The sequence below is a fragment of the Muscardinus avellanarius genome (genome assembly GCF_963383645.1).
Source record: "Muscardinus avellanarius genome assembly, chromosome: 6".
NCBI classification, from domain to species: Eukaryota; Metazoa; Chordata; class Mammalia; order Rodentia; family Gliridae; genus Muscardinus; species Muscardinus avellanarius.
Genome location: NC_137791.1, coordinates 18,482,822 through 18,507,057, shown reverse-complemented (window position 1 = coordinate 18,507,057; position 24,236 = coordinate 18,482,822). Strand labels below are relative to the sequence as shown.

The following is a 24,236-nucleotide window of genomic DNA, read 5'->3' as shown; positions in this document are numbered from 1 at the left end:
ACATGGTTCCTCCTGACTCAGCCTCCCAGGTACTGGGATTACAAGTATGCGCCACCACGTCTGGCTCTGTTTCATTTTTTTTTTTAAACTATAATCTAATCCTTCTTACTTCTGGTCTTTTCATTCAGGGACAAACAGGTAGAGTGGATGAGACCAATTGTGCACGGTATACCCTTGTAATCCCGGCACTTGGGGGGCTGAGGTAGGAGGAGCTCAGCTTCAAGGCCGGCCTCAGCCACCTAGTGAGACCCCCTCAGCAACTTAGTGAGAAATTGTTTCAAAATAAAAAGATAAAATAGGGTTAGAGGTATAGCTGGGTTCAAAAAAATGAATGAAGGAATAGGGGTGTAGCTCAGAGGTAGAATGCCCTGAGTTCAATTTATACTTTGCACTACAACAAAAAAAATATTAAAAGAATAAATAGAACCGGGTGTGGTGACACACGCTTGTAATCCCTGCTCTTGGGAAGCTGAGACAGGAGGATCACACGGGTTCGAAGCCAGCCTTGGCTTCTTAGTGAGACCCTGTTTCCAAATAAAATATAAAATAGGTCTGGGAGTGTAGCCTGGAGGTAGAAAGCCTCTGGGTTCCACCCCTAGTACCACACACACACAAAAAAAGAATAAATAGAAAAAGGGAGTGGATGGTCTTATCTTATTGATAGTGATGTGGAATCAAGGCCCTGTATCCCCACAAGTGTCCACATAATCTTTCTTTGTTATGGTTGAGGGCTTTAATGTCCCCCAACATCCCTATACTAAAGGCTTGTTCCCCAGCCCGTGGTGCTATTGGAAGGTGCCAGAACCTTTAGGAGGTGGGGCCTGGTGGGGGACGTTAGGTCTTTGTGGTGTGTCCTGGAAGGAGGTGTCGGGACCTCAGCCCCTTCCTGTCCCTTTGCTTCCTGGCCAAGGCGAGGTGAGCGGCCTTTGCTCAGCCGTGCACCTCCACTGTGGTGAGCTGCCCAGGCCCAAAAGCAATGGGTGACCGGCCAGGGGCAGAAATCTTTGAAACTGCAAGCCAGAATGAACCTCTTCTCCTTTTAAGCCGTCAACCTCAGGTGTTTTGTCACGGAGACGGAAATATAGCATCCTTTCTAACAAAGGAGATAGTCCTGTGAGTCAGCTTTGTGTCACTGTGATTAAATACCTGACATAAGCAACAAAAAAAGGGAGGAAAGGTTTATTTTGGATCTGTTTCAGGTGTTCCAGTTCATGGATGCTTGGCGTGTTGCTTTGGGCCTGTGGCAGCTCCTCATGGTGGGAACACAGGATAAAAAGGGCTGTTCGATGAATGGCAGCCAGGAAATAGAGAGATAGACATAGAGACAGAGAGAGAGGCTGTCTCAGCCTCCCAGGTACTGGGGTTACAGAGTGTGTCCCCATGCCCGGCTGGGAAAGTGCATTTGGCAGGGTGAAAGGCAATGTTTCCTGCTGATGGCACCATGAGTCACTTATTTGTACCTTTTTATTTTTCTCCATATAGAAAACTTTTCAGGAACCACAGGAAGGAAGGCATGTTAAATGCATTGCCTTAGCTTACGACTGTCATCTGTAATGTTTTATTTAGCTGGATGTTTCTTACTTCTTTTTTTTCTCCCCACTGTTCCCGGTACAACACAGAACACCATATGCCATTGTCCCTACCAGGCAGCAAAGGTTCCCGGTCTGTGTCTGTGTCTGTGTTTATGCCACAGAGGAGCTGTGGTCCAGTGCCATCTTTTATTGATAGGGCCAGCAAAGGAGAAATCTAATGAAATTATCAAAGCTCTGAATTAATTATGAACTGGAATAGGAGCGCCAAGCTCTCTGGAGCCAGGGATCTCATTACCCAGTTACTTTCCTTGCATCCTCCTGGAGCGCAGGACATTTTCAGCTCCAGCTCTTAGCCTGCCTTTGGACTTCATTCAAACTTACTCAACTGACATCCTCCTTTCACTACAGAGTGGCTGCTAATGTCCGTGATGATTAATTTAGATCCGCTGGAGATGTAAATAGGTTTTCTCTACCCCTCCTTTTGGGTTTTCTCAATAATTTTTTTCTTAGTATTTTTTTTTTCACCAAATTGGATGTTCTACGAGTTTTTCTTCTTTCTGGGTAATGTGGGAAGCTTTCAAGACTGTGGTGTAGCTTCATGGAATATAACAGTTGATTTAAAGTTAAGAGCTCTATTACGTCTACTAGGTATTTCATGGATGCTTAGGTAAGCACAAAGTCAAGTATTCTTTGAATTTTGAGCACAAATATTGAAGCTTTTCTTGCTTGTTTCTACCTTAGACATGACGGTGTGGCAGTAGCTGTCTTGGTCTTACCTGCAGTGTACATATTTGTATAGTGTGATGTGTGGGAAAACAGATACCACCGTGCAGTTACAGTTCATAGACTTACACGCACTGATAGAGACCAGTGAATGTTTGCCTTAACATTCTCTTTTTCCTTCTCTCAGTAATATGAAATTTTTGATGAAGAGATCAGCCTCGGATTGTTCGAAGTCTAGCAGTGAAATCAATAACAATAAGGTTTTGATTTACTGTTGGTGACGATGCTCTCGGTCCTGACATACAGGTTCAAAGCATCCCGTGGCAAGCCTTGCCTGCTTTTGAGACCCATTATTTATGAATTCCTAAGCTGCAGCTCATCTGTCTTAGTAAAGTACAGGCCACTGGCAGTTTTTGTAAGCAGCAGCTAACTTTGCTCTCTAGGGTCAATGTTTGAAGGTTTTGAATTGTGGGGGAAGGGAAAGTGATAATCTTTGCTTTTTCTATTTCTATTTACTTTCAGTGAGTTCTTTTTTCCCTCATTTATTTTCTCTATAGGCAGCTGCGATATTTAACTCCGCCTTTGGAAGTTTTTTGGTAAGTAAGCATGCTTTTACATTGTTTATTATAACTTTGGCTGCGATATGTGTATGAAAGATTTGGCAAAAGCCAGATATTTTTTACTCTTTAGGTCAGTATAAAAGTTCTTGAATCATTTCATATGCCATTGCCCATACCTTGAAGAAAAATGAATGAATAAAGTAAAGATTCTCTTACAATTTATTTTGGTGGCTTGGGTTTAATATTCCATTTGATGGATTCCAGGAATCAATTAAAACACTATGTATCTTCTTATAGAGGTTATGTCAATATATTGATCATCTGATGAGGTCTTTTAGATTATTATTATTTTGTACCATGGGACAGAGGATTTTGAAAAGGAAACATGACCCAGCTGGTCAGAAGGGGAATGCTAATTTACTTGTTGACATGTCATTTATTTTGTACATTTCACTGTCAAAGAAACTACTGTCTTGGATACTTCTCAGGAATCTTTGTGAGAAGAAATTCGACATGAGGCTGTAATGAATGGGCGGTTTACAAGAAGACATAGTACTTTGAGGCATTTGAACTATGAATTTATTTTTAAAAAGATTAGGAAGCAGTTCAGCTTTCAGAAGCAGAGCTAATAATTATGAGGGTGTTACTTTAGCGCTTTTAATCGTTATTTTTTTAAGTCGATGATATAACAAGGACGCGATCTGTGCTATGAGAGAAGGGGAACGCAGCTAAGTTTTCTATTAATTGAATAGTTACACATGCCCTAAAACTTCGCTAAATTCATGACTATTAGCCGGGATGTTGTATTTTAGGTGCATAACTCATTAACCTATGTAGTATGGTGATTTACAAATGGATAAGAATATAGTCGGTGGGATAGAAAGTGGTACGTGGCTCGTGTTTAGACTGCTATTTATGTCATTATTCCTTTATTATATGTACTTAAGTTTGGTTAAAGCTTATAAGCACATTGTTATGTAGTGTCAATTCCTTGTGGTGCTACACAGCTCTCAATGTCTATAGCCTTACGGAACTGTTAATGGTATAGCTCCTGTAAGACATTTGATTAGAGTACACTCTAGTTTTGAAGACCCAGCTTTCTCAAGATGCTGTGTTATTACTGAGTTTTTTTTAGAAGAGAAGCAATAAAGTCTATTTAACAAAAATGATCTCACAGACTACTACTTGAGACCCGGTGAGATTTTGGTAAGTCATTTTTTCTTGTGTTCAAGTATTATTCTCTATGTCGTCACAGTCGTTTGACAGAGTGATATCTGTAAAGCACGAGCTTGCTGGAAACCACTTTTAATATGGTTTAAAATAATTCACATCCACTCTAAGCCATGGTTTCTTGAGTTGGGTCTCTTACTCTTCAAAATGCTAATGCTAATGAAGAATATAAAATGGAGGAAATTGTCTGAGCGTCTGAAGCAAAATATACCAGCCCTTGTTGGAGAACAAGCTTACTAAGTGTATGTAGTTCAGGCTTTGCACTGACTGAGCCCGTCATGGTATTTTTCTACTCTGCCCAGTTAGTTGTTCAGTAAGGTCCACTGAAGTCAAACTTGACCTAGCAGTTCTTTTAGGATTTTTGTTCTGCTCCTTCACTGCTGGGAGGTTGTGCATTCTCCCTGCTTAACTCTCAGCTCTTTTTCCTTTTTTCACCTCTGTTTCTTACCTCACTACAGTTAATCAGTCAGAGGTATTTATTGCTCTCCTGCTATACTGAGGTAGTTTTCTAGTAGCTCTCGGAGGGTACAGGTGGTGGGGGTGAGACAAAGAAATGCAATGGAAAAGTTAGCCAGCTGACCGAAGGTGCTACCAGAGATGTGTGCTTGTTAAACCGAGGCAATGTGCATTGTGATTCAGAGGTCCAACAGCTGGGACTCCTCTGACCCAGACCTTGGGATTCTCAGGACTTGACAGCAGCAGAGCCAGTGGTGGGAGCAGTGCAGGCAGGCAGGAGTATCTTTTTCCGTTTTCCCCTCCCATTTCCTTCCCCAAATTTAACATTTCCAGAGAGGTCTGGGAATGAACACCACGATTGGGTATGTATCGCCCAACCCCCAACAGTTAAGATAAACTTCAGATTATGAAATATACGTGGATTTTTATTTGTATCTGCTAGAATTAGATACAGCTTCTTCACCAGGACAAAAACAAACACTTCACAAGTACTAATGACTTTTATAAAATAAAGCTTTATTTCCCTATTAGATAACATCTGCAGGGCACTGTCCAAGTCTGGTAGAGCAGATCACTGTCATGGACAGACTCCTTTTTTCTTTTCTACACTGACAGCATGCAGCTTCCTCCCCCAAGTTTGCCTCTGGCCCAGGATAGCTGCTGGAGCTCCAGCCAGAGCATCTGGCTAGCACAATGTATTGGGAAAGGACAGAAAAAAAAAAAAAAAAAAAAAAAAAAAAGCTAAGCCTGCCTTCTTTAAATAGCATTTCTGAAATTCCAGCACTGTACTTGGGCTAATATCTTATTAGTCATTTGATCACACCCGCCACTGAAATGGTTAGGAATGTGGCCACTTGCCAAGAGCTAAAAATGATATTTCTGTTACCAAGGAAGAAGAGGAGCACGGATAAGAGGTAGCTATCACTTTCTGCACGTAAGGGATCAGCAGCAACGTTCAGAGGCTTGAAGGAAGGGCTCATCTCAGCTGATAATATGAGAAAGCTTCAGGAGAAGTTGATGCTTAAGCTGGGAAGTTAAGGACGAGGACTTATTTTATTTTTTATTTTTTGGTGGTACTGGGGGTAGAACTCTCCAGAGGCTTCCTACCTCCGTGCTATACTTCCAGACCTTTTTTATATTTTATTTGGAAACAGGGTCTCACTAAGTTGCTGAGAGCCTCACTAAGTAGCTGAGGCTGGCTTCGAACCTGTGCGATCCTCCTGTCTCAACCTCCCAAGCGCGGGGATGACAAGAGTGCACCACCACGCCTGGCTAAGAGGACTTATTTTACAGAAGGGAAATTCTGAATTGTAAGCCTTTGTGTTTAAGTGTGTGTGTGTGTGTGTGTGTGTGTGTGTGTGCGTGCGCGTGCGCGCGCGCGCGTGCATGTGCACATGTGCATGTGCATGTGTGTTTTACTGAGGATGGAACCCAGGAGAATTCTGTCTTTGAGCTATTCCCCCTAATCCCCGCCCAGCCCTGTTTTATTTTGAAACAGGGTCTAGGTTGCAGAAGGCCTCGCTAAGTTGCTGAGGCTGGCCATGAACCTGCGATCCTCCTGTCTCAGCCTCCCAAGTACTAGAATTACAGGCCTGCACCACAACTCCTGACTTTAATTTTGTTATTCAGCCCGGCGTGGTGGGCACGCTTGTAAATCCCCGCGCTTGGGAGGTGGAGACAGGAGGATCGCGCAGGTTCGAAGCCAGCCATGCTGGCATAAGAGACCCTGTTTCCAAAAATTAAAAAAAAATAGGTCTGGGAGTGTAGCCCGGAGGTAGAAGGGCTTCCAGGAACCCCAGTACCACCAAAGTAGTAGTAGTAGTAGTAGTAATAATAATAGTAATAATTTTGTTATTCATATTGCATGGTTATATTTCACTGGAAGTTGTCTTTTTAAATAGAAACATAGCCATCTCTCTTTGACATTTTTGAATAGTAGTATGGTTTCCAGAGTCAAACTCTTTTGGTTGATTCCCTGCTTGACTGAATACTATCCTAACCAGGTGCAAAATAAACATAAAGCCTCCCTGTATGTAAAATGAGGTGAGGGTAATATCTAAACTATAGACTCCTGGCAAGGATCAAATGGTTGCATTAATATGCTTGTATGGCTTGGTGGCAATAGATCAAGCTTTTATTTATTTATTTATTTATTTATTTATTTATTTATTATGGTGCTGGGGATGGAACCCAGGGGCCTTCTACCTTTGGGTTGCACCCCTGACCTAGTTTATATTTTATTTGGAAACAGGGTCTCACCAAGTTGCAGAGATCCTCGCTAAGTAGCCGAGGCTGGCTTTACACTTGTGCGATCCTCCTGTCTCAGCCTCTCAAGTACTGAGATTACAAGCGTGCGTGCTCGAAGCTATAAGTTAGATCTAGGTGTTGGTTCAGGCTTTTTTATTTTTCTTTTTTCTCTTTTTGTATATGATTATGGGCATCTATAAATTAAATAAATTGGTTATTGCTTACGAAGACTTATCAGCTCCCAAGTATACAGATTCTGTGATTATTTTCTGATTATGAGCAACTGTTCTGTGTGTGTGTATGTGTGTGTGTGTGTGCTTGTGTATGTATAAACATCAGGATAGCAAAAAGTAGCATTCCTGGAATTCCAACAGACTCTAATATATATTCCCTGAATATATATATATATATATATATATATATATATATATATATATATACATATATAAACACTTTTATTTATTTTAAATTACTATAAGCTTTGAAAGAAAGGCATTTATTAGAAGAATTTTTGGAGAAAGAACTCTGAGGGTATTCCTGTCCGTTTTCAGGCATCTGAGTATACGAGCTAAAATATGGTCCATATTTATAGCTAGTTTAATAATGTCCCAGGTCTAATTAAAACACGGTGTTGTTAAGAAGTCATTGTTACAGGAAGCTGGTGTTTAAATGTAGCCAGACTGGTTAATAACTGATGATGGATGAATGCGATTTACATACATTTCAGACCAAGAGAATATTTCAAAATCATGCCACGGAGATTGCTTTAAGTTAAGGAGTTAATATCATTATCTCCCCGCTCTCACTTAAATTGCTCAGTTTATAATAATTGTAGAACATAATAAGTGATTTGAGAATTTCTTCTTGATGAGGTTTTAATAAAATTCGATAGCTAAGTATACTACAAATAGCTAAAATGCGATTGAAATTTATATGAATTTTTCTACGTAAAACCACGTGTTTCAAGTTTCAGTCACCTTACATGTTGCTTTCTCATCAGAAGAATTGTTTGTTTAGATACCAGCAACTTTTTGAAAAATTCCAATTGAGAAATCCTTTTCAGAAGATTCAACTGTGTTCACAGAAATTCCCCGAATTAAATGTAGATCACAGTTAGAACTTCAGTATCTTTTGTTTGGAGGTTGAATTCAATGTTTCTGTGTCTCCAAGAATTAAAGGTTAAGGATTAAAAAGAAAAGAGTTGAGTGTGGTGACACACACCTGTAATCCCAGTACTTGAGAGGCTAAGACAGAAGGATCACAGGTTTGAGGCCAGCCTCAATAACAGCAAGCCCCTCAACTACTTCGTGAGACCCTGTTTCAACATTAAAAAAAAATAAAATAAGGACGGGTGTGTAGCTCAGGGGTAGAATGCCCCTGGGTTCAATTCCCAGTATCCCCCTTCCCAAAAAGATTAGAAGGAAAAGATGGAACTTTTTTCGCTCTAGACTCTTTGGCGCACTCTATCGTTATTGGTAGTGAGTGACAGTGTTGAGCTCATGCCAGTTGACTTTCCAATCAGTAGCTACGGTTAAGTAACATTGGAGCAAGTCATAGCAATAAAATGGAAGAGTTTCTGAAACAAAGCAAAGAATCACAAAAGCCAAGTCACCTTTGAGACTGTAGAACAGCTAAGCCAAAATAGGTCTGTGACTCATTGTTTTCTTTCTAAATATCTCCATTTCAAATGGCAAGAAATGGGTTTCCTTCCCGTAATTATTCTTTTTGTAAACGCCCGTTGCTGCGACTAGCAGGAGCTGTTCTAAGACGAACACTCTTCTTTCCACGGAGAAGCAAGGGTTAAAAAGAACTCCTTGCCTGTCTGGAGACCTTGCCAGCACGGTTTTCTTTCCCTGACCAATTGTTCTCTCTGCTTTTTGCTTTGGCTGGTCCCCCATGACTGCCCAGCCTTATAGAAAGACCTGAATGGTTAACTGATGTTATTGAAGTCGTGGAAAGAAAAGAAATTCCCACCACTAATACCATGTTTTAATTAACTTATGACATACGTGTATCACCTCTAATTCTTCCTTTCTTGTTCAAAAAAATACTCAGCAACATTTGGAGCGAGCGCCAGGAAGGAAGCACATGACCTCGGCTGCTTGCTGTGTGACACTGAATTTTAAAAACTACAACAAGTGCCGGGTGTGGTGGTGCACACCTGTAATCCCTGTACTTGGGAGGCTAAGACAGGAGGATTGCAGGTTCAAGGCCAGCTTCAGCAATTTTGGGAGACGCTTGGTGAACTAAGCGTGATTCTGTTTCAAAATAAAAAATAAAAAGGGCTCGGGTGTAGCTCAGAATTAGAATGTCCTGGAGTTCAATCCCTAGCACCAAAAAGAAAAAAAAAAAAAATTAGAATGAGTCTCGTCTTGTTTTGTTGTTTGGTGCAGGAGATTGGACCCAGGGGAATTCTACCTGAGTTACACCCCCAGCCCAATTTATTTTTATTTTTATTTTTATTTTGAAACAGTCTCACTAGGTTGATGAGAATTTCACTATTTTCTGAGGCTCTCCTCAAATTTGCAATGATTTTCCTGTCTTAGTCTCCCAAGTACTAGGATTATAGGCCTGTGCCATCATGCCCAGCTTAGAATAAGAATTTTTTTTTCTTTTTTTTTTTTAGTGGTACTGGGGGTGGAACCCAGAGGCTTTCTACCTCCGGGCTATACTCCCAGACCTATTTTATATTTTATTTGGAAACAGGGTCTCACTGAGTTGCTGAGAGCCTCACTAAGTAGCTGAGGCTGGCTTCGAAACTGTGCGATCCTCCTGTCTCAGCCTCCCAAGCACGGGGATTACAAGCGTGCGCCACCACGCCCGGCTAGAATAAGAATTTTTAAAATTAACAAAGAGCCATAATGGTGATACAAAACTCAGTTGTTAATTTGTTTTTACTTTCCCCAAGTCTAGGATGTATTTAGTCCATGATTATAGAGTATCTCATTTTGTGCAATATTGGGGACTATGGTGATTTTTAAAATTTGCTTAATATTCTTAAAATCTCAACAGCTCTAAATTATTCATTCAGATTCTGTTTTTCTCCACAAAGTGCATGACTTGTTTATAAAACAGGTTTTATCTTCATTAAATCTAAATGTCAAAACAAATAAGCAACTTCCCTTTTTAAGTGGTTTTAAATAAAACCACCTATAGAAATACCATTTCAAGTTCCTCTTGCCACAGACTCAGACCACCAAGATTTTGAATGGCCTCTCCTAGACTTTTTTCTTTTTCTTTCTTTGTTCTACCAGGAACTAAACCTGGAGGTATTCTATCCCTGAGTTACACCTCAGCCCTATTTTATTTTTACTTTGAGGCAGGGTCTCACTAGGTTGACGAGAGTCTCAGTTCTTGCTGAGACTATCCTTGAACCTGCGATCTTCCTCAGTCCCCCAAGTATTGGGATTATAAGCACATGTCATCAAACCCAGCTCATGCTGATCTTTAAAGCTTGCCGTATGAAGTAATGAACTGTGTTCAGATAAATGAGAGCTATTTTCTATTGTTACAAAATAGAAGCCATCATCATGCCATATATTTAATTTGATTGCCTTTTGGGGCAAGTGAACACCACAGAAGATAGATTGATAGGAATTTTTGTTTTTTTAATGACTTTTCCTTTGAAGCATACTGTTGGTTCAATTAGCAGTATGGAACATATATGAAAACAGGGTAGAAAATCAGCACACACTCAGAGCCCATTAGATCCAACGCATATTTATTTCTAGGTACTAAAGCAAAGTCATACAACATAAATATGTGAAAAATTGAAGGGGCCGGGCATGGCGGCACATGCTTGTCATCCCAGCATTCGGGAGGCGGAGACCGGAGGATCGCAGTTCGCGGACAGCCTCAGCTACTTAGCGAGGCCCTCTGCAACTCAGTGAGACCCTGTTTCAAAATAAAGAATAAAAAATAGAGCTGGAGTGTAGCTTGGAGGTAGAACGCCCCTGGGTTCCATCCCCAGTACTGCAAAAAAAAAAAAAAAGAGGAAAGACAGAAATTGTCGCCAATGCAGTGGTTTCCAGGGTCTAGGCACCATAAGACCCACTTGCAAATTATCTCAAACCCAAATATCAACACTCTAAGTAAAAAAAAAAATCTTGCCACAAATAGAAGGTAGCTAAAATTAAATCAAGTTGGGAAATAGCTACTATTACTTGGTGGCTCGCCTCTGCAGTATATACCGGCTGAGTCCAAATCTGAAGCCTCTTCTTTTTTTTTCTTTTTCTTTCTTTTTCTTTCTTTCTTTCTTTTTTTTTTTCCAGTACTGGGGATGGAACCCAGGAGCATTCTATCTCCGAGCTACACCCCCGGCCCCATTTTTTATTCTTTAAAACAGGGCCTCACTAAGTTGCAGAGGGCCTCCCTAAGTAGCTGAGGTGGCCAAGAACTGCCATCCTCCTGTCTCAGCCTCCCAAATGCTGGGATTACAAGCCTGCGCCACCACGCCCGGCTCTTCTCCTTTTGATAAAAGTGAGTTTAGCTCAGTAGTGAAACCAAGGACCTTCATTCTCTGAACTCCCCAGGACTGAACGGGCATGAAAAGAGAGTAAGCTCAGTCACAAATTCTCTGTCCGTGAGTCCTTTGACTTATAATTTGGGCAGGAGTCTCCTCTGAGGTCCTTTCTCGAACACGTCATCAAAGAGTTGAATTGAAACCTTTTGGGGCAGGCAAATGAGGAAACTCCGAGAACAGGGGCTTCTGGCTGCCTGAATGTGCCAGTGTTCCTTTCCCTGCTGGGTCTTCCATGCGCCATTTGTCCAGAAAAGCAGGAGGTGCGCCAAAGTGCCACCCGTGTGTGCGGCATTACCGAGAGGCCCTAATGCTGGGGAAGAAGCCTGTGATGGCTCTATTTTGATTTTGATTTTGAACAAACTCTTATCTGAACTATAATTATCCTAAGTAAAAAAAATGGTCTTGTTACTTAATAAAAACGTATAGAATCTTTACCTACTCCATTTTAGCGACACGATGCTCTGTGCTGCCTGACAACACTTGAGTAGCAAGTAAATGCATTAGTCACAGTGACCATTTTTCTTGCAAATTTGTGACATAGATTTAATTATAGGAATGACCAGCAACTTACAAATCTAATTTTGGTGGAGGCTGAGGCGAATTTTTTTTTCTTATTTTAATAATGATGGATTTTGTTAAAGCAATGATTTCATTACTATTTAAAGAAATCTACTGGTGTAGAAGTAGCCAATTGACTGGAGTTATTTTATTACCCTTTAACAAATGCCACAGACTTTCATGTTTATTTTTATTAATTTTAAAAATGTCATCATTTTCAAACTGGAAAAAGTATTTGCTCCTTCCGGTAAAAAAATAAAGAAATACAAATTGTTCTAGGCCAGAATGTTTGTAAGAGAATGGTCCTAGCAGCCGATTAAAACCAAGATTATATGTTTTTAATTTGAGTCCAACCCACAACAGAATTTCTTAGTAAGGACTAACTTAGGAGATGCCCAGCAACCACTAATCGATAATAATGTAGCGGACAGTTCTCATTTTACCTGCTTCTATTTCTCCAATAGAAAATAAAGATTTATCAGGGTCAATCTATTTATTGAGCTAATAATTTGGGGGAGTGTAGCCATAATAGTGTAGTTAGCCAACAGCAAAGATTTCTGCCCCCATCTACATTACAAATTTTTCCAGTAAAAACATCAAGTCCCAACTGGGTGATTACGTGGTGGTGGGGGTGGAGACATGGTGTCCAGTATTTTCTTAGAAGTTTTCCCCATAATTAATATACCTCATTGGCTTAGAGTTTTGATTGACATAATCTTATTATTATTATTATTTTGTGTGTGGTGCTAAGTCTTGAACCCAGGAGCATTCACCCTTTGAGCTACTAGCCCTCTCTTCCATCCTTAGCCCCCGACGAACACTGACTTTTCCCGTCTCTGTACTCTTACCTTTTCCACAAAGTCACAGGAATGGAATCACATAGTAGATACCTTTGAGTCTAGCCTCTTTCCCTTAGGGCTTGCTCTTGTGATTCATTGAAAGTTATGTTTCCTGTTTACTACTTAGTAGCATTGTATTGTGTAGTCACTAACAAGCTGGTGAACTTTGGGTTGTGCTGTGGTTTGGACCTTACATGCCCCCAAGGCCTGTGCAATAAGGGTTGATCCCAGGGTGGTGCCACTTGGAGACGCTGTGGGCCTTCAGGAGGATGGGCCTCTGGGAGGTCTTTAGGTCACTGGGCGGGGGGCATGCCCTCGAAGGACACTGTGGGACCCCGATTCCTTCCTCTTTCTTTTGCTTCTGGGTTATGAGGTGAGCAATTTCTCTGCCGCCTGCACTCTGCCATTTGACATTCCCACCCAGTTCTAAAGGAAATGGGTCTTTCCCATCGTGGACCAGAATCTCTAAAACCTTGAGCTAAAACAAACCTTCTTTTTCATAAGTTAATTCTCTCAGGAATTTTGTTACAGCATTGGGAAGCTGACTAACACAACTTGCTTTCTGTATTGGAGATTATAAATAAAGTTTCTATGAATGTTTGTCTACAGGTTCTTGTGTAGGTGTGTACTTCCATTTCTCTTGGGGAGATACCTAGAAATGGGATTGCTGAGTCATATGGTAAATACGTGTTTAACATAAAAATCTACCAAACTGTTTGACGCAGTGGTTGTACGTCACTTATAAACCCCAGCAGGAATGTGTTAGGAATCTAGTTTCTCCACATACTTTCTGCCCTTGACATTAACAATATTTTATATTTTACCTATTTTAACAGGTATAAAAAAGTATACCATCATAATTTTGATTTTTATTTTCCTGGTAACTAATGATATTGGATACTTCTTATATGCTTATTTGCTATCTAATAATCTTCTTTGATAGAATGTCTACTCAAATATCCTGCTTATTTTTTTTTATAATTGAGTATGGGTTTTTGAAATTTTAGACATCAGTCATGTGTAAGATATATATTTTATAAATAGTTTCTTCTGGTAGTGTCTGTTCTTGTGTTTACATTTTCCTAACAATGAATTTCAAGAAGCAGAAATTCTAAATTCTTTTTGTTTATATGTGTTTTCTTTTCTTTCTCACCCCTTATTCCTAAACTGGGGATTGAACCCAGGGCCTCACACATGCTAGGCAAGCACTTTACCACTTAGCTACACCGCCAGCTCTTTTTATTTTTTATTTTGAGAAAAGCTCTCACTAAGTTTCCTGGGCTGGCCTTGAACTTGCAGTCCTCCTGCCTCAGCCTTCCAAGTATCTAGGTACCTGGTATTTAGTTTTGTGCCACTGCCCAATTTATCTCATGCTTTCTGTGCCCTATCTAGGTTTTTGTTTTACCAAAAGCCACAAAGATTTTTCTCCTTTAAGTTGTAGTTTTTACTTTTATATTAAGTTTATGGTCCGTTTGGAGTTAATGTTTGTATATGGTACAATGTACAAGTTGGAATTCATTACTTTGTTTATGGCTGTAAAGCTTAAAGTTTTTGTATCTGTCAAATATATCCATCTTTTCCTATGTGGAATTTTTATTGCTTTTATACTTAAAAAGGGTTTTTGTTTTTTTTTGCTATCACAATGCCAGGCAAAAATTCTCATGTTTTATATTCAAAATGCACACCGAGCGTATGTAGAAAGGCTCAGCCCATCACGTGGGAGTCTGTAGGTGCAGAAAACAGCTTGAAAGCATCATCTGACTATGGTACTATTGGATAAAGAAGTCAGTTTCTGCTTGTTGTTTTCTTTTCCCGTGGAAGTTTACTTCTATGGTGTTGTTTTCACATCTCCAGAATGATGTATATACTGTCTCTGAAAATAATTGGATCAGTATTCATGACTGTTAAAAACTGTGTCTGTATCTTAAGATATTACACATGACAGTAACGCAATTACTTAAGGTAAAAGTGTTTAATGTAAGGAGACATCAGCACGGAGGAGTGAGAACCGTAGAAACGTCACTTGGATCTCTACCAGTCGAATTCACAAATGTTCTCATAAATTAAGAGTGAAATTTGAAGGATTATGCACCAAAGTGAATAGAATTTTGGATAATAGGGGAATTCCAAGAAACAAAATATATTCTTTGCAAAGCCTTGGTCTGTTTGGCTTTAGATTTGTAATAATTGAAGAGGTCAGGGAAAAATAATCTCCAATGAAATTACTATAGTATCTTGGAAATTATTATCATTATTATTATTTTTTATTTTATTATTATTTTTGGTGGTACTGGGGTTCCTGGAAGCCCTTCTACCTCCGGGCTACACACCCAGACCTATTTTTATATTTTTATTTGGAAACAGGGTCTCTTAAGCCAGAGCAAGCGGCTGGCTTCGAACCTGCGCGATCCTTCTGTCTCTTCCTCCCAAGTGCGGGGATTACAAGCGTGCACCACCATGCCCGGCGGTATCTTGGAAATTAGAATCAAAGCATCATAGATCTGCCAGGCACAGTGGTGCAGGCTAGTAATCCTAGTACATGGGAAACTGGGACTGGAGGGGCTCGGGCTTGAGGCTAGCCTCACTAACTTAGCAAGATCCTGTTTCAAAATAAAAAATAAAAAGGGCAGGGGGTGTTGTACAGTGGTAGAGTGCCTCTAGTTTCAATCCTCACCAATAAAACAAAACAAAACAAAACAAAACAAAAACACAGATCTTCAGAGTAAGATGAACATTGGTTGATTCACATTCTATTTGTCCAGTGGTAGTTATCTTCTGAAATTACGTGTGATATATTTTCTTTGTTTTTTTGTCATAACTACACATTTGTTTACTTTCCCTTAGTACCTTTTCTGGTGATGTGTCTATTAAGTAGATAAGTTAAATTAGAAATGTTCACTGAGTTTATAGTGTAACTTTATAACACTGCTTGGTCTACTGATCAAGATTCATGGTGTGGTTTGTTTATCATCCAGGCAATTCTCTTGTGAGTAGCTATTTGAAATATCCTTGGTTTTCACTTGAAAGCTTACGTGTTTCCATCCTGTCCTTTATTCTAGCCATCCCTCAGAAGCCTCTCCTAAGTGAATTTCTCCAGCTTTAAAAAGCGATTAACTTGTGGAATGTGAGTTTGTTTGTTTTGCAGTATATAAAATGAAACAGTTGATCCTGGGTGACTTTATAAAGAAAAGAGGTTTATTTTGACTCATGGTTCTTGAGGTGCAAGGTTGAGGGAGCCACATCTGGTGAGGGCCTTTCTGCCGGCAGAGTCCTCCGGTTGCACAGGGTATCACAGGACAAGAGACAGGATGGGGGGGGGGAGAATGTATTTTCCTCTATTGCCCTCTTATAAAACTACCAGTATTTAGCCGGGCAGTGTGGTGGGTAAGTCCACTTGATGACTTAAATCCTAACCACCTCACAAAGGCCCCACCTCCTGCCGTGAGGCAAGGACGCTACTGGGGCCTCCGAGGCTGGGATCGGAGCCTGCCGAGGGGTTAGGCTGGTGCTGGGGCCAGTGAGGCCGGGATTGGAGCCAGCCTCGGAGCCAGCCGTGAGGCAAGGCTTGTGCTGTAGCCTCTGAGGCCGGGATTGGAGCCAGCCTCGGAGCCAGCTGTGAGGCAAGGCTTGTGCTGTAGCCTCTGAGGCCAGGATCGGAGCCTGCTGTGAGGCAAGGCCAGTGCTGGGGCCTCTGAGGCTGGGATCGGAGCCTGCCGAGGGGTTAGGCCAGTGCCAGGGCCAGCAAGGCTGGGATCGGAGCCTGCCATGAGGCAAGGCCACTACTGAGGCCTCCGAGGCCAGGATCTGAGCCTGCCTTGAGGCTAGGCCGGTGCTGGGGCCTCCAAGGCCGGGATTGGAGCCAACCAAAGGGTTAGGCCGGTGTCAGGGCCAGCGAGACCAGAATCAGGGCCTCCCATGAGGCAAGGCCGCTGCTTGAGCCAGCGAGGGCTGGATCAGTCCACCAGGTAGCCAGGCCACTACTGGGGCCATCAAGAGTGGGATCGGTATTTGCAACGCAGCATGCACAGAGAAATATCGCAGAAAATAAAAACCAGATGCTTCCCCTAATCAGCAATAACTAGGAGGAAAGGGGCAACAGGAAGTGGTCGAGTTATAGAAAGGGCCCTATAGTGAAGCAATTAAGGTGACCAATCAGAGGGTATGGAATAGGGGAGGATGGAGCCTCTTTAAAATGCAGGAGGTAGCCGAGCGTGGTGGCGCACGCTTGTAATCCCTGCACTTGGGAGGCTGAGACAGGAGGATCACACAGGTTCGAAGCCAGCCTCAGCTACTTAGTGACACTCTCAGTAATTTAGTGAGACCCTGTTTCCAAAAATAGGTCTGGGAGTATAGCCTGGAGGTAGAAAGCCTCTGGGTTCCACCCCCAGTACCACAAAAAAAAATTTTTAAAATAAAAAATAATAAGACGCAGGAGGTGCATAAACAAATATATCAAAGTTAATCACCAAACAAGCATGGGATTGAGGGAGGGGGAGGGAATGGGATGGGGACTGGATGAGGGCTAATTGGATGATGTATGCTTGTATATCCTCTCAAGTTTTGTATTCCAATGTGATATATGATTACAATGCACCAATAAAAATAAATAAAAAAAAACAAAAAAAACAAAGGCCCCACCTCTAAATACCGTATTAGATGAAGTTTCTTCCGTCTTACTACCTTGTGAAGGGGATCAACATATGAATCCTTAAGGGGCTTACTCAAAATGTGTCCAAACCATAGCAGAATGACTTTCCATCTAAATCAGAAGGGGTTAATGTAGTTGAAAATTCTGACTTTCTCTCCCATGTCTGGCACCTCCTATCATTGTTAGCCTGCTATTTTTCTTTTACAAAAGCAGCAGCAGCTTCTTCTCCTCCTTCTCCTTCTCCTCCTCCTCCTCCTCCTCCTCCTCCTCCTCCTCCTCCTCCTCCTCCTTCTTCCTTCTTCTTCTTCTTCTTCTTCTTCTTCTTCTTCTTCTTCTTCTTCTTCTTCTTCTTCTTCATTTTGGTGGTATTGGGGTTCTTGGAAGCCCTTCTACCTCTGAGCTACACTCCCAGACCTATTTTATATTTTTATTTGGAAACAGGGTCTCTTAAGCCAGCACGGCTGGCTTCGAACCTGCGCGATCCTCCTGTCTCCGCCTCCCGAATGTGGGGATTACAAGCATGTGCCACCACATCCGGCCAAAAGCATTATCTTCTATCTTATGAAATTTATTAAGTTCATTGTTTATCTCCCCATATACAAATGAAAGCTCCAGGCAGGCGTGGTGACACACATCTGTGTTCCCAGTACTTGGGAGGCCGAGATGGAGGATCACAGGTTCGAGGCCAGCCTCAGCCACTCACTGAGACCCTCAGCAGTTTAGTGAGACTCTGTTTCAAATAATAACAACAATAATTTTAAAAAGGCCTGGGGGTGCAGCTTGAGGTTAGAATACACTTGGGCTCAATCCTCAGTACTTTTTTCACAAACATCCAAATGAATGAAAAGTTCACAATGGCAGTTAATTTTATTTTGTTTGCTTATTCTGTCACTGCACCTATATAACCAGACATAGAGCAAGCATGCAAACATATTAATTACACATATATGTATATATGTGTGCATATATATATATATATATCATTCAGTGCATATCATCTTAAATCACTTCTCACATAGCTGAGATTCTGTTTATAATCGGCACTTCAAAATATATGCTCATTATTACGAGTCTATGTTGAATTCGTTTGACAAAAATTTTGATAACACTTTAATTGCTCATCTGTCCACTGAATTTTTTTTACTATGTTAAAATTCTTTTAAATTATAAGCTTTTTTGGTTTTGGCAGTACTAGAAATGGAACCCAGGGGCATTCTACCTTCAAGCTACACTCCCAGCTCTATTTTTTATTATTCTTTATTTTGAAACAGGGTCTCACTGAGTTGCGAAGGCTCACTAGGTAGCTGAAGCTGTCCGCAAACCCGCTACCTTCCTGTCTCAGCCTCCCAGATGCTGGGATTATAAACACGCACCACCACGCCCAGATCTTAAGCTTTTAAAAGACATGACCACAGACATATGTATTGCTTGATGTTTGCAGTGTTGACTTAGAATGGCAGTGAAAATTTATTCAGATGTCTAAGTTTATAGTAGATAATTTGCAAGATATTCATCTATAATTTCTATAAATAAATTAGATCAGATTATCCCTACATGATAGATTACAACCTATATGCTATTTTCATTGAAATCATTCATTGATTTTAAATAACAGAAAGATTTTCATGAAAATTGCTACCTGTGTGATTTCTCCACATATTAAAATAGCTAGCGATTTATAAATAAGAGGTTATAATAAGTGATTACCTTTATATAGCAGGATATACAACTGTTATACTATTGGTATTGAAAGAATGTATTTTTGTTATAGATTAGTCTTAATCTGTAAAACATAATTAAATTACCAAGTAGAAGATGAATTTTTAGAAAGTGCTGAAAGAGAAGCAAATAGTATTCGATTAGAGAAGAGCTAAAATTATAAGTAATGTGAGAAACCGAAGAGCCATTTAAATGGTGTATAGAAACAATGCCAAATCCATATCTAAGAGGCACTTGATATTAGAAAATAGAAAAGCGCTGGGCATGGTGGCACCCACTTGTAATCCCAGTATTTGGGAGGCTGAGACAGGAGGATCGCAGGTTCGAGGACAGCCTTAGTCACTTAGTAAGACCCTGTTTCAAAATAAAAAATAAAATAGGGCTGGGGGTGTAGGTTAGAGGTAGAATGCCTCTGGGTTCAACTTTTAGAACCAAAGGAAAAACGAAAGAAGGGAAACAAAAGAAAAGAAATTTAAACATGGAGCAAAAATGAAAGAACAAATAAAGGGGAAAACCCAAGGTGATGACAGGGAACCAGAGGACCCGGGCTTGTGCTGTGATAGCAGGACAGAGGAGAGCTAATCCAGGCCATCCGCAGAGCATCGCGTTACAGCCTTCTGCAGTAGCCTTTGGCGGCTTTTCAACTCAGAACATTGCTCTAATTTTGGCCTTTACATCTTTTTGGAGGTTAAAACTTGTTAAATGAGATACAGAAAATCATAAAGTTGTGCCCACCCAGAGGAACTTGGAAGAATGGTATGTATTTCTATATATTAAAGAAGAGAAAAGACAGACTTTGAAGATACTAAAGCAGAGATGTATGGTCCATTGGGCATGATTTTTAACGAGAAAACTGCTTCTATTTTCTGATGGTAACCTACAAATACTTGTGTGACATCTCTACTTTGGATGGCAGCCTAACAAGCCACTGAGAATTTCTAATCAGTAGCTTTACAGATTTGGAGCAGGACAGATTTTCAATCTTTTTAATAATTAAAATTAGAAATAAGAATGAATGTCTCTTGTTTATTGAGAAAAGTAGTTGATGATTTTTTCTCTTTATTTACATCTACCTCTTTAAACTGAAGAGAAAAGGAGAGCTCATAAAAAACATTATGTAAATGTAGAGGTTTTTGACTCTTGTTCTTTAACTCAGGTATTTTTTTTTTAATGATAGTGGAATCCTGATTCTGCATCATTAAATATCTCTGTCAAATTCTGAATCCATATCTGATAGAGTTTCAAACTCAAGCTTCAAATTGAAGTAAAAAGGTTAAGTTTCCAGCTCAAAAAAAAAAAAAAAGACACTCCCACTGACATAAACAAGTGGTTAAAAGGTTGTAAATGAGCCGGGCATGGTGGCGCATGCTTGTAATCCCTGCATTTGGGAGGCTGAGACAGGAGGATCACGGTTCGTGGACAGCCTCAGCTACTTAGCAATGCCCTTCTCAACTCAGTGAGACTCTATTTCAAAATAAAGACTCTAAAATAGGGCTCGGGAGATAGCTTGGTGGTACCATGCCCCTGGGTTCCATCCTCAGTACCCCCACCCCACACACACACGCACACAGATTTTAAATGTGTTAACAGTAGAAAACACCCAGAGTAGCCCTATTGTGAACTTTTTTGGTATGAATTTCCAAGATACATTTGAAAAGTAGCATCAATATCTCCTAAAGAGTTATCTCAATACTCCTTATTTCTGAAAGAAATCTTCTATCATATCTGGCTTTTTTTCTTCAGCATGTTATTCACCTGGTAACATAAATACTGATTTTCTAGAGATGAAAATATCATAAGCTATCAGAAATCTCAACAGCTGTCTTAGTTTTTTTTAGATGTTCCTGATCTTTTTATTTGTATATAGGAACTCTAAGTTGTAGGTCACCTAAAGTACATATTTTGATACAATTTTTTTTTTTTTTTTTTTTTTTTAGTGGTACTGGGGTTCCTGGAAGCCCTTCTACCTCCGGGCTACATTCCCAGACCTATTTTTATATTTTTATTTGGAAACAGGGTCTCCTAAGCCAGCGCACGCGGCTGGCTTCGAACCTGCGCGATCCTCCTGTCTCTGCCTCCCGAGCGCGGGGATTACAAGCGTGCGCCACCACACCCGGCATTTTGATACAATTTTTAAAAATCTAAATGAAGAGAGATGTTTTTCTCTTTAAAGAAGGAGTGGGTCAGGCATGGTGGTACATGCTTGTAAACCCAGTACTTGGGAGGCTGAGACAGGAGGATTTTAGGCTTGAGGATTGCCTCAGCAAGTAGTGAGATTCTCATCCACCTAGTGAAACCCTATTTCAAAAATAAGAATAAAATAGGGTTGGGGTGTAGCTCAGGAGACTGTCCCTGGGTTCAATTGCTAGTACACCACACACTAAATAAATAAATAAATAAATAAATAAATAAATAAATAAAATAAAAAAGAAAGAGCTGTTTGGTGTCCCCTGGTTCTCAAGGGAGTTTTTATTTGCTGAAAATCACCGATACCCTAAAGATGAAAGCCCTTTCCTTGGCTTTGGCAGTATGATATGACCCTGTGTGGAGTAGTTTCCAGTACTATTACTGTTTTTTCATTGTCTGAGTCATCCCACATTTTTCGGGTACTGAGTTCTTCATCGTCAAGAATACAGGTGCCGTACACTTTGTAAATTTACTGTGGTCCTATTCAGAGACTGATTCTGTCACTGTCTCACACCCTCAATTACTCCTGCTCAAGATAATGATGAATCAAGCCGATTGCCAATGTATTCACTGAGTGGGAAGCCAGTTATGGGAGGCTCTTAGGCATTCGAGTTGATGCAGCCTCGCTTCCTGGTTGAATTCGTATGAGAAGATGTTTCATATAAAGTTTATTTGGTGAGAATGGGAAATAATCCTCAAGTCTGACGCCATCAGCCTGCTGTAAATGGATGTGTCTGGCTCCACACCAAGGGAATGTTGCCCTTGGAAACAGACAGGCATCTGGACCAGGGATAGTCTTTCCTAGATGGTGCTTTGAGATAGGTGTTCCTTATGGTGGCTTTCAGGTTTGTCCTCTCCGATTCCATTGCTGACTGTTTCTTCTTTTTATTGACTCACTATGCTTTAAAGGTTTACTGATGTTAAAACCATTCTAACACCTAAAAATGATTTTGTATGTCTCTGCTGTAAAGCCATCTCTTTTATTTTCCAGTTCAGGAGGTAGAAGATACTTAGTATTGTCATTATCCACAGCTATACTGACCCAAATGGCAGCTACAAGCCACATGTGAAAATAAAATCAAACATCGTCCTCAGCCACACTAGCCACATGTGATTGGTGGCATTGCACTGGATGGTGCAGAGCATTGAACATTTTTATTTTTGCAAGATACTGTATAATTCCATTGTATAGAGCACTGAAATGTTTATTAACCAAACTATTTTATAATGATATATTTTACTATAATTTGATGTCTACTTTTATATGTCTTTATTATTATTTCAGCTAATAACCAAATTTCCCGTTCTAATCTTGTCTAGTGACTTTAAAGCCAATCGTCTACACATGTTCTACTCAATGGGGATTTGCCGGTAATATACCAGCTGGTTAAGTATTCAGCGCATAAGCATTTTGCTTATTGAAAAGTGCTCATGAATTCATTTGCAGTTCTCCTTTAATTTACTGAAAAGGATATTTACTTTAGGGTATTAAAAAAACCTCTGATGCACAGACAAACTTTTTAAATGGCTAAGCCACAGTATACATAATTTTGGCTTTTAATATTGGTAGATTACTTTTTTCCCTCCACACTATACTATTTTGATAAGTTGCTAATAGCTTTTTAGAAATGCCATAGTCCCCCAAAATAAATATAACCTCAGATAGGAGGCGTCCTTTGGAAAACGGTACGAGTTTGTAGCTAGAAATCCTGAAAGTTAGTTCTTTTGGGGAGTCTCAACATGATTTTATTTTTATCTTGCATGCCTTCTTCTGAACTTACCACTGTTTTTAAGGAATGATTACAGTTTTATCTGCTCTGAATCCACTTCCATTTGGAGGGTCATTCACAGTAGTAAGACTGTTCTTTCTTACATGGTGTCAGACAGGACCAATGATATTCTATCATTTAGATTTCACTTCTCAAATTTCAAAAGAAAATTTAGGAAATGCCTTATCTTTTCAATTCTTTATTTTGCTAAAAACTGGCATTTGTTATTATTGTTCCATGAAAGTGATTATTTAAACATAAAAACCAAAAGGACATGTTTAAGAATAAATCTAAATAAATTTAGCTTTATGGGATATCATACTAACATTCTCCTTATTTTCCCATTTATTCCTTTAGGGCTATTGACTAGTTCCAAACCTAAGCGCCTCGCTGTTGAAATTACCAATTTTTGTTGTTGGTTTTCTTTCTTTCTTTCTCTCTTTCTTTTATTTATCTTTCTACTGCCTCTCTTTGGTGTTTTAAATTAGGACTTTGATTTAGATTCTGAGTAACTAGTTAGGCAAAGACTATTTCTAGTCAAAGAAATCCTATGGTATGATCAGAGTTGGCGAAAAACATTTTTAAGTGATTTAGTTGAAAGTTACATAACAGTCTTAACCAGGCCAATTTTTATCCTTATTTTTGTTTTCTTAATTCATACTCTGCATTCAGTTTGCCCACTTTATATTCTGTGGAGGTTCAGAAGAAATCATTATCTCTTCTAGAAGTAGAAGAAGAAGAAAACAAAAAAAGGGATAAGGAGACAGTAACCTGTAAAGTAGATCTGGGAACTGTCTTCAAAGAAAAAGCTATTTAGGGGCTAGGATAATTTAGCTCACTTGTCAGGAACTTATAGGTTTAGAAGAAAAATTATGTAGTTTGGAAAACCCTGTTTTTAAGGTGATACTTTAAAAATGTATATACTTTTTACTTTAAAAATGTGTATAATTTTGTATATACTTCTGGGCTTGTGAAAGAACATTGGGGAGTATGTTTATACATAGATGCATATGTATCTATATTTAATACACAATTGTTCTTATCATTAGGAAATATTACTTTTTATTGAGTTCTTACTTTAAAGGAAATGAGCGGGAGTAATACAAAGATGTCACTCAGAACAGGTCCTGCTCTTAAAGAACATACAATATGTGTATGTATACCAGTGTGCATGGAGAGAGATTAGCTAAAGTTTGGGAGACTGGGGAGACCTCCTAGAAAGATGATATGAGGAGAAATCTTGCAA

At 39.9% G+C, this 24,236-nt stretch overlaps 1 protein-coding gene across 4 annotated transcripts in view; it reads left to right on the top strand.

Moving 5' to 3' along the window:
- Positions 1–24,236, top strand: part of SLC10A7 (solute carrier family 10 member 7) — a gene marked incomplete at both ends in the record, with an annotated part of 258,607 nt that overhangs the window by 72,524 nt on the left and 161,847 nt on the right. For 3 of the 4 annotated variants that reach the window (XM_080697886.1, XM_080697887.1, XM_080697884.1), the window contains one exon: positions 2,813–2,851. The exons of the other annotated variant lie outside the window; for it this stretch is intronic. In XM_080697886.1, coding sequence (XP_080554012.1) covers positions 2,813–2,851 — 39 coding nt within the window. The remainder of the gene's footprint in view (positions 1–2,812; positions 2,852–24,236) is intronic. 4 annotated transcript variants of the gene reach the window in all.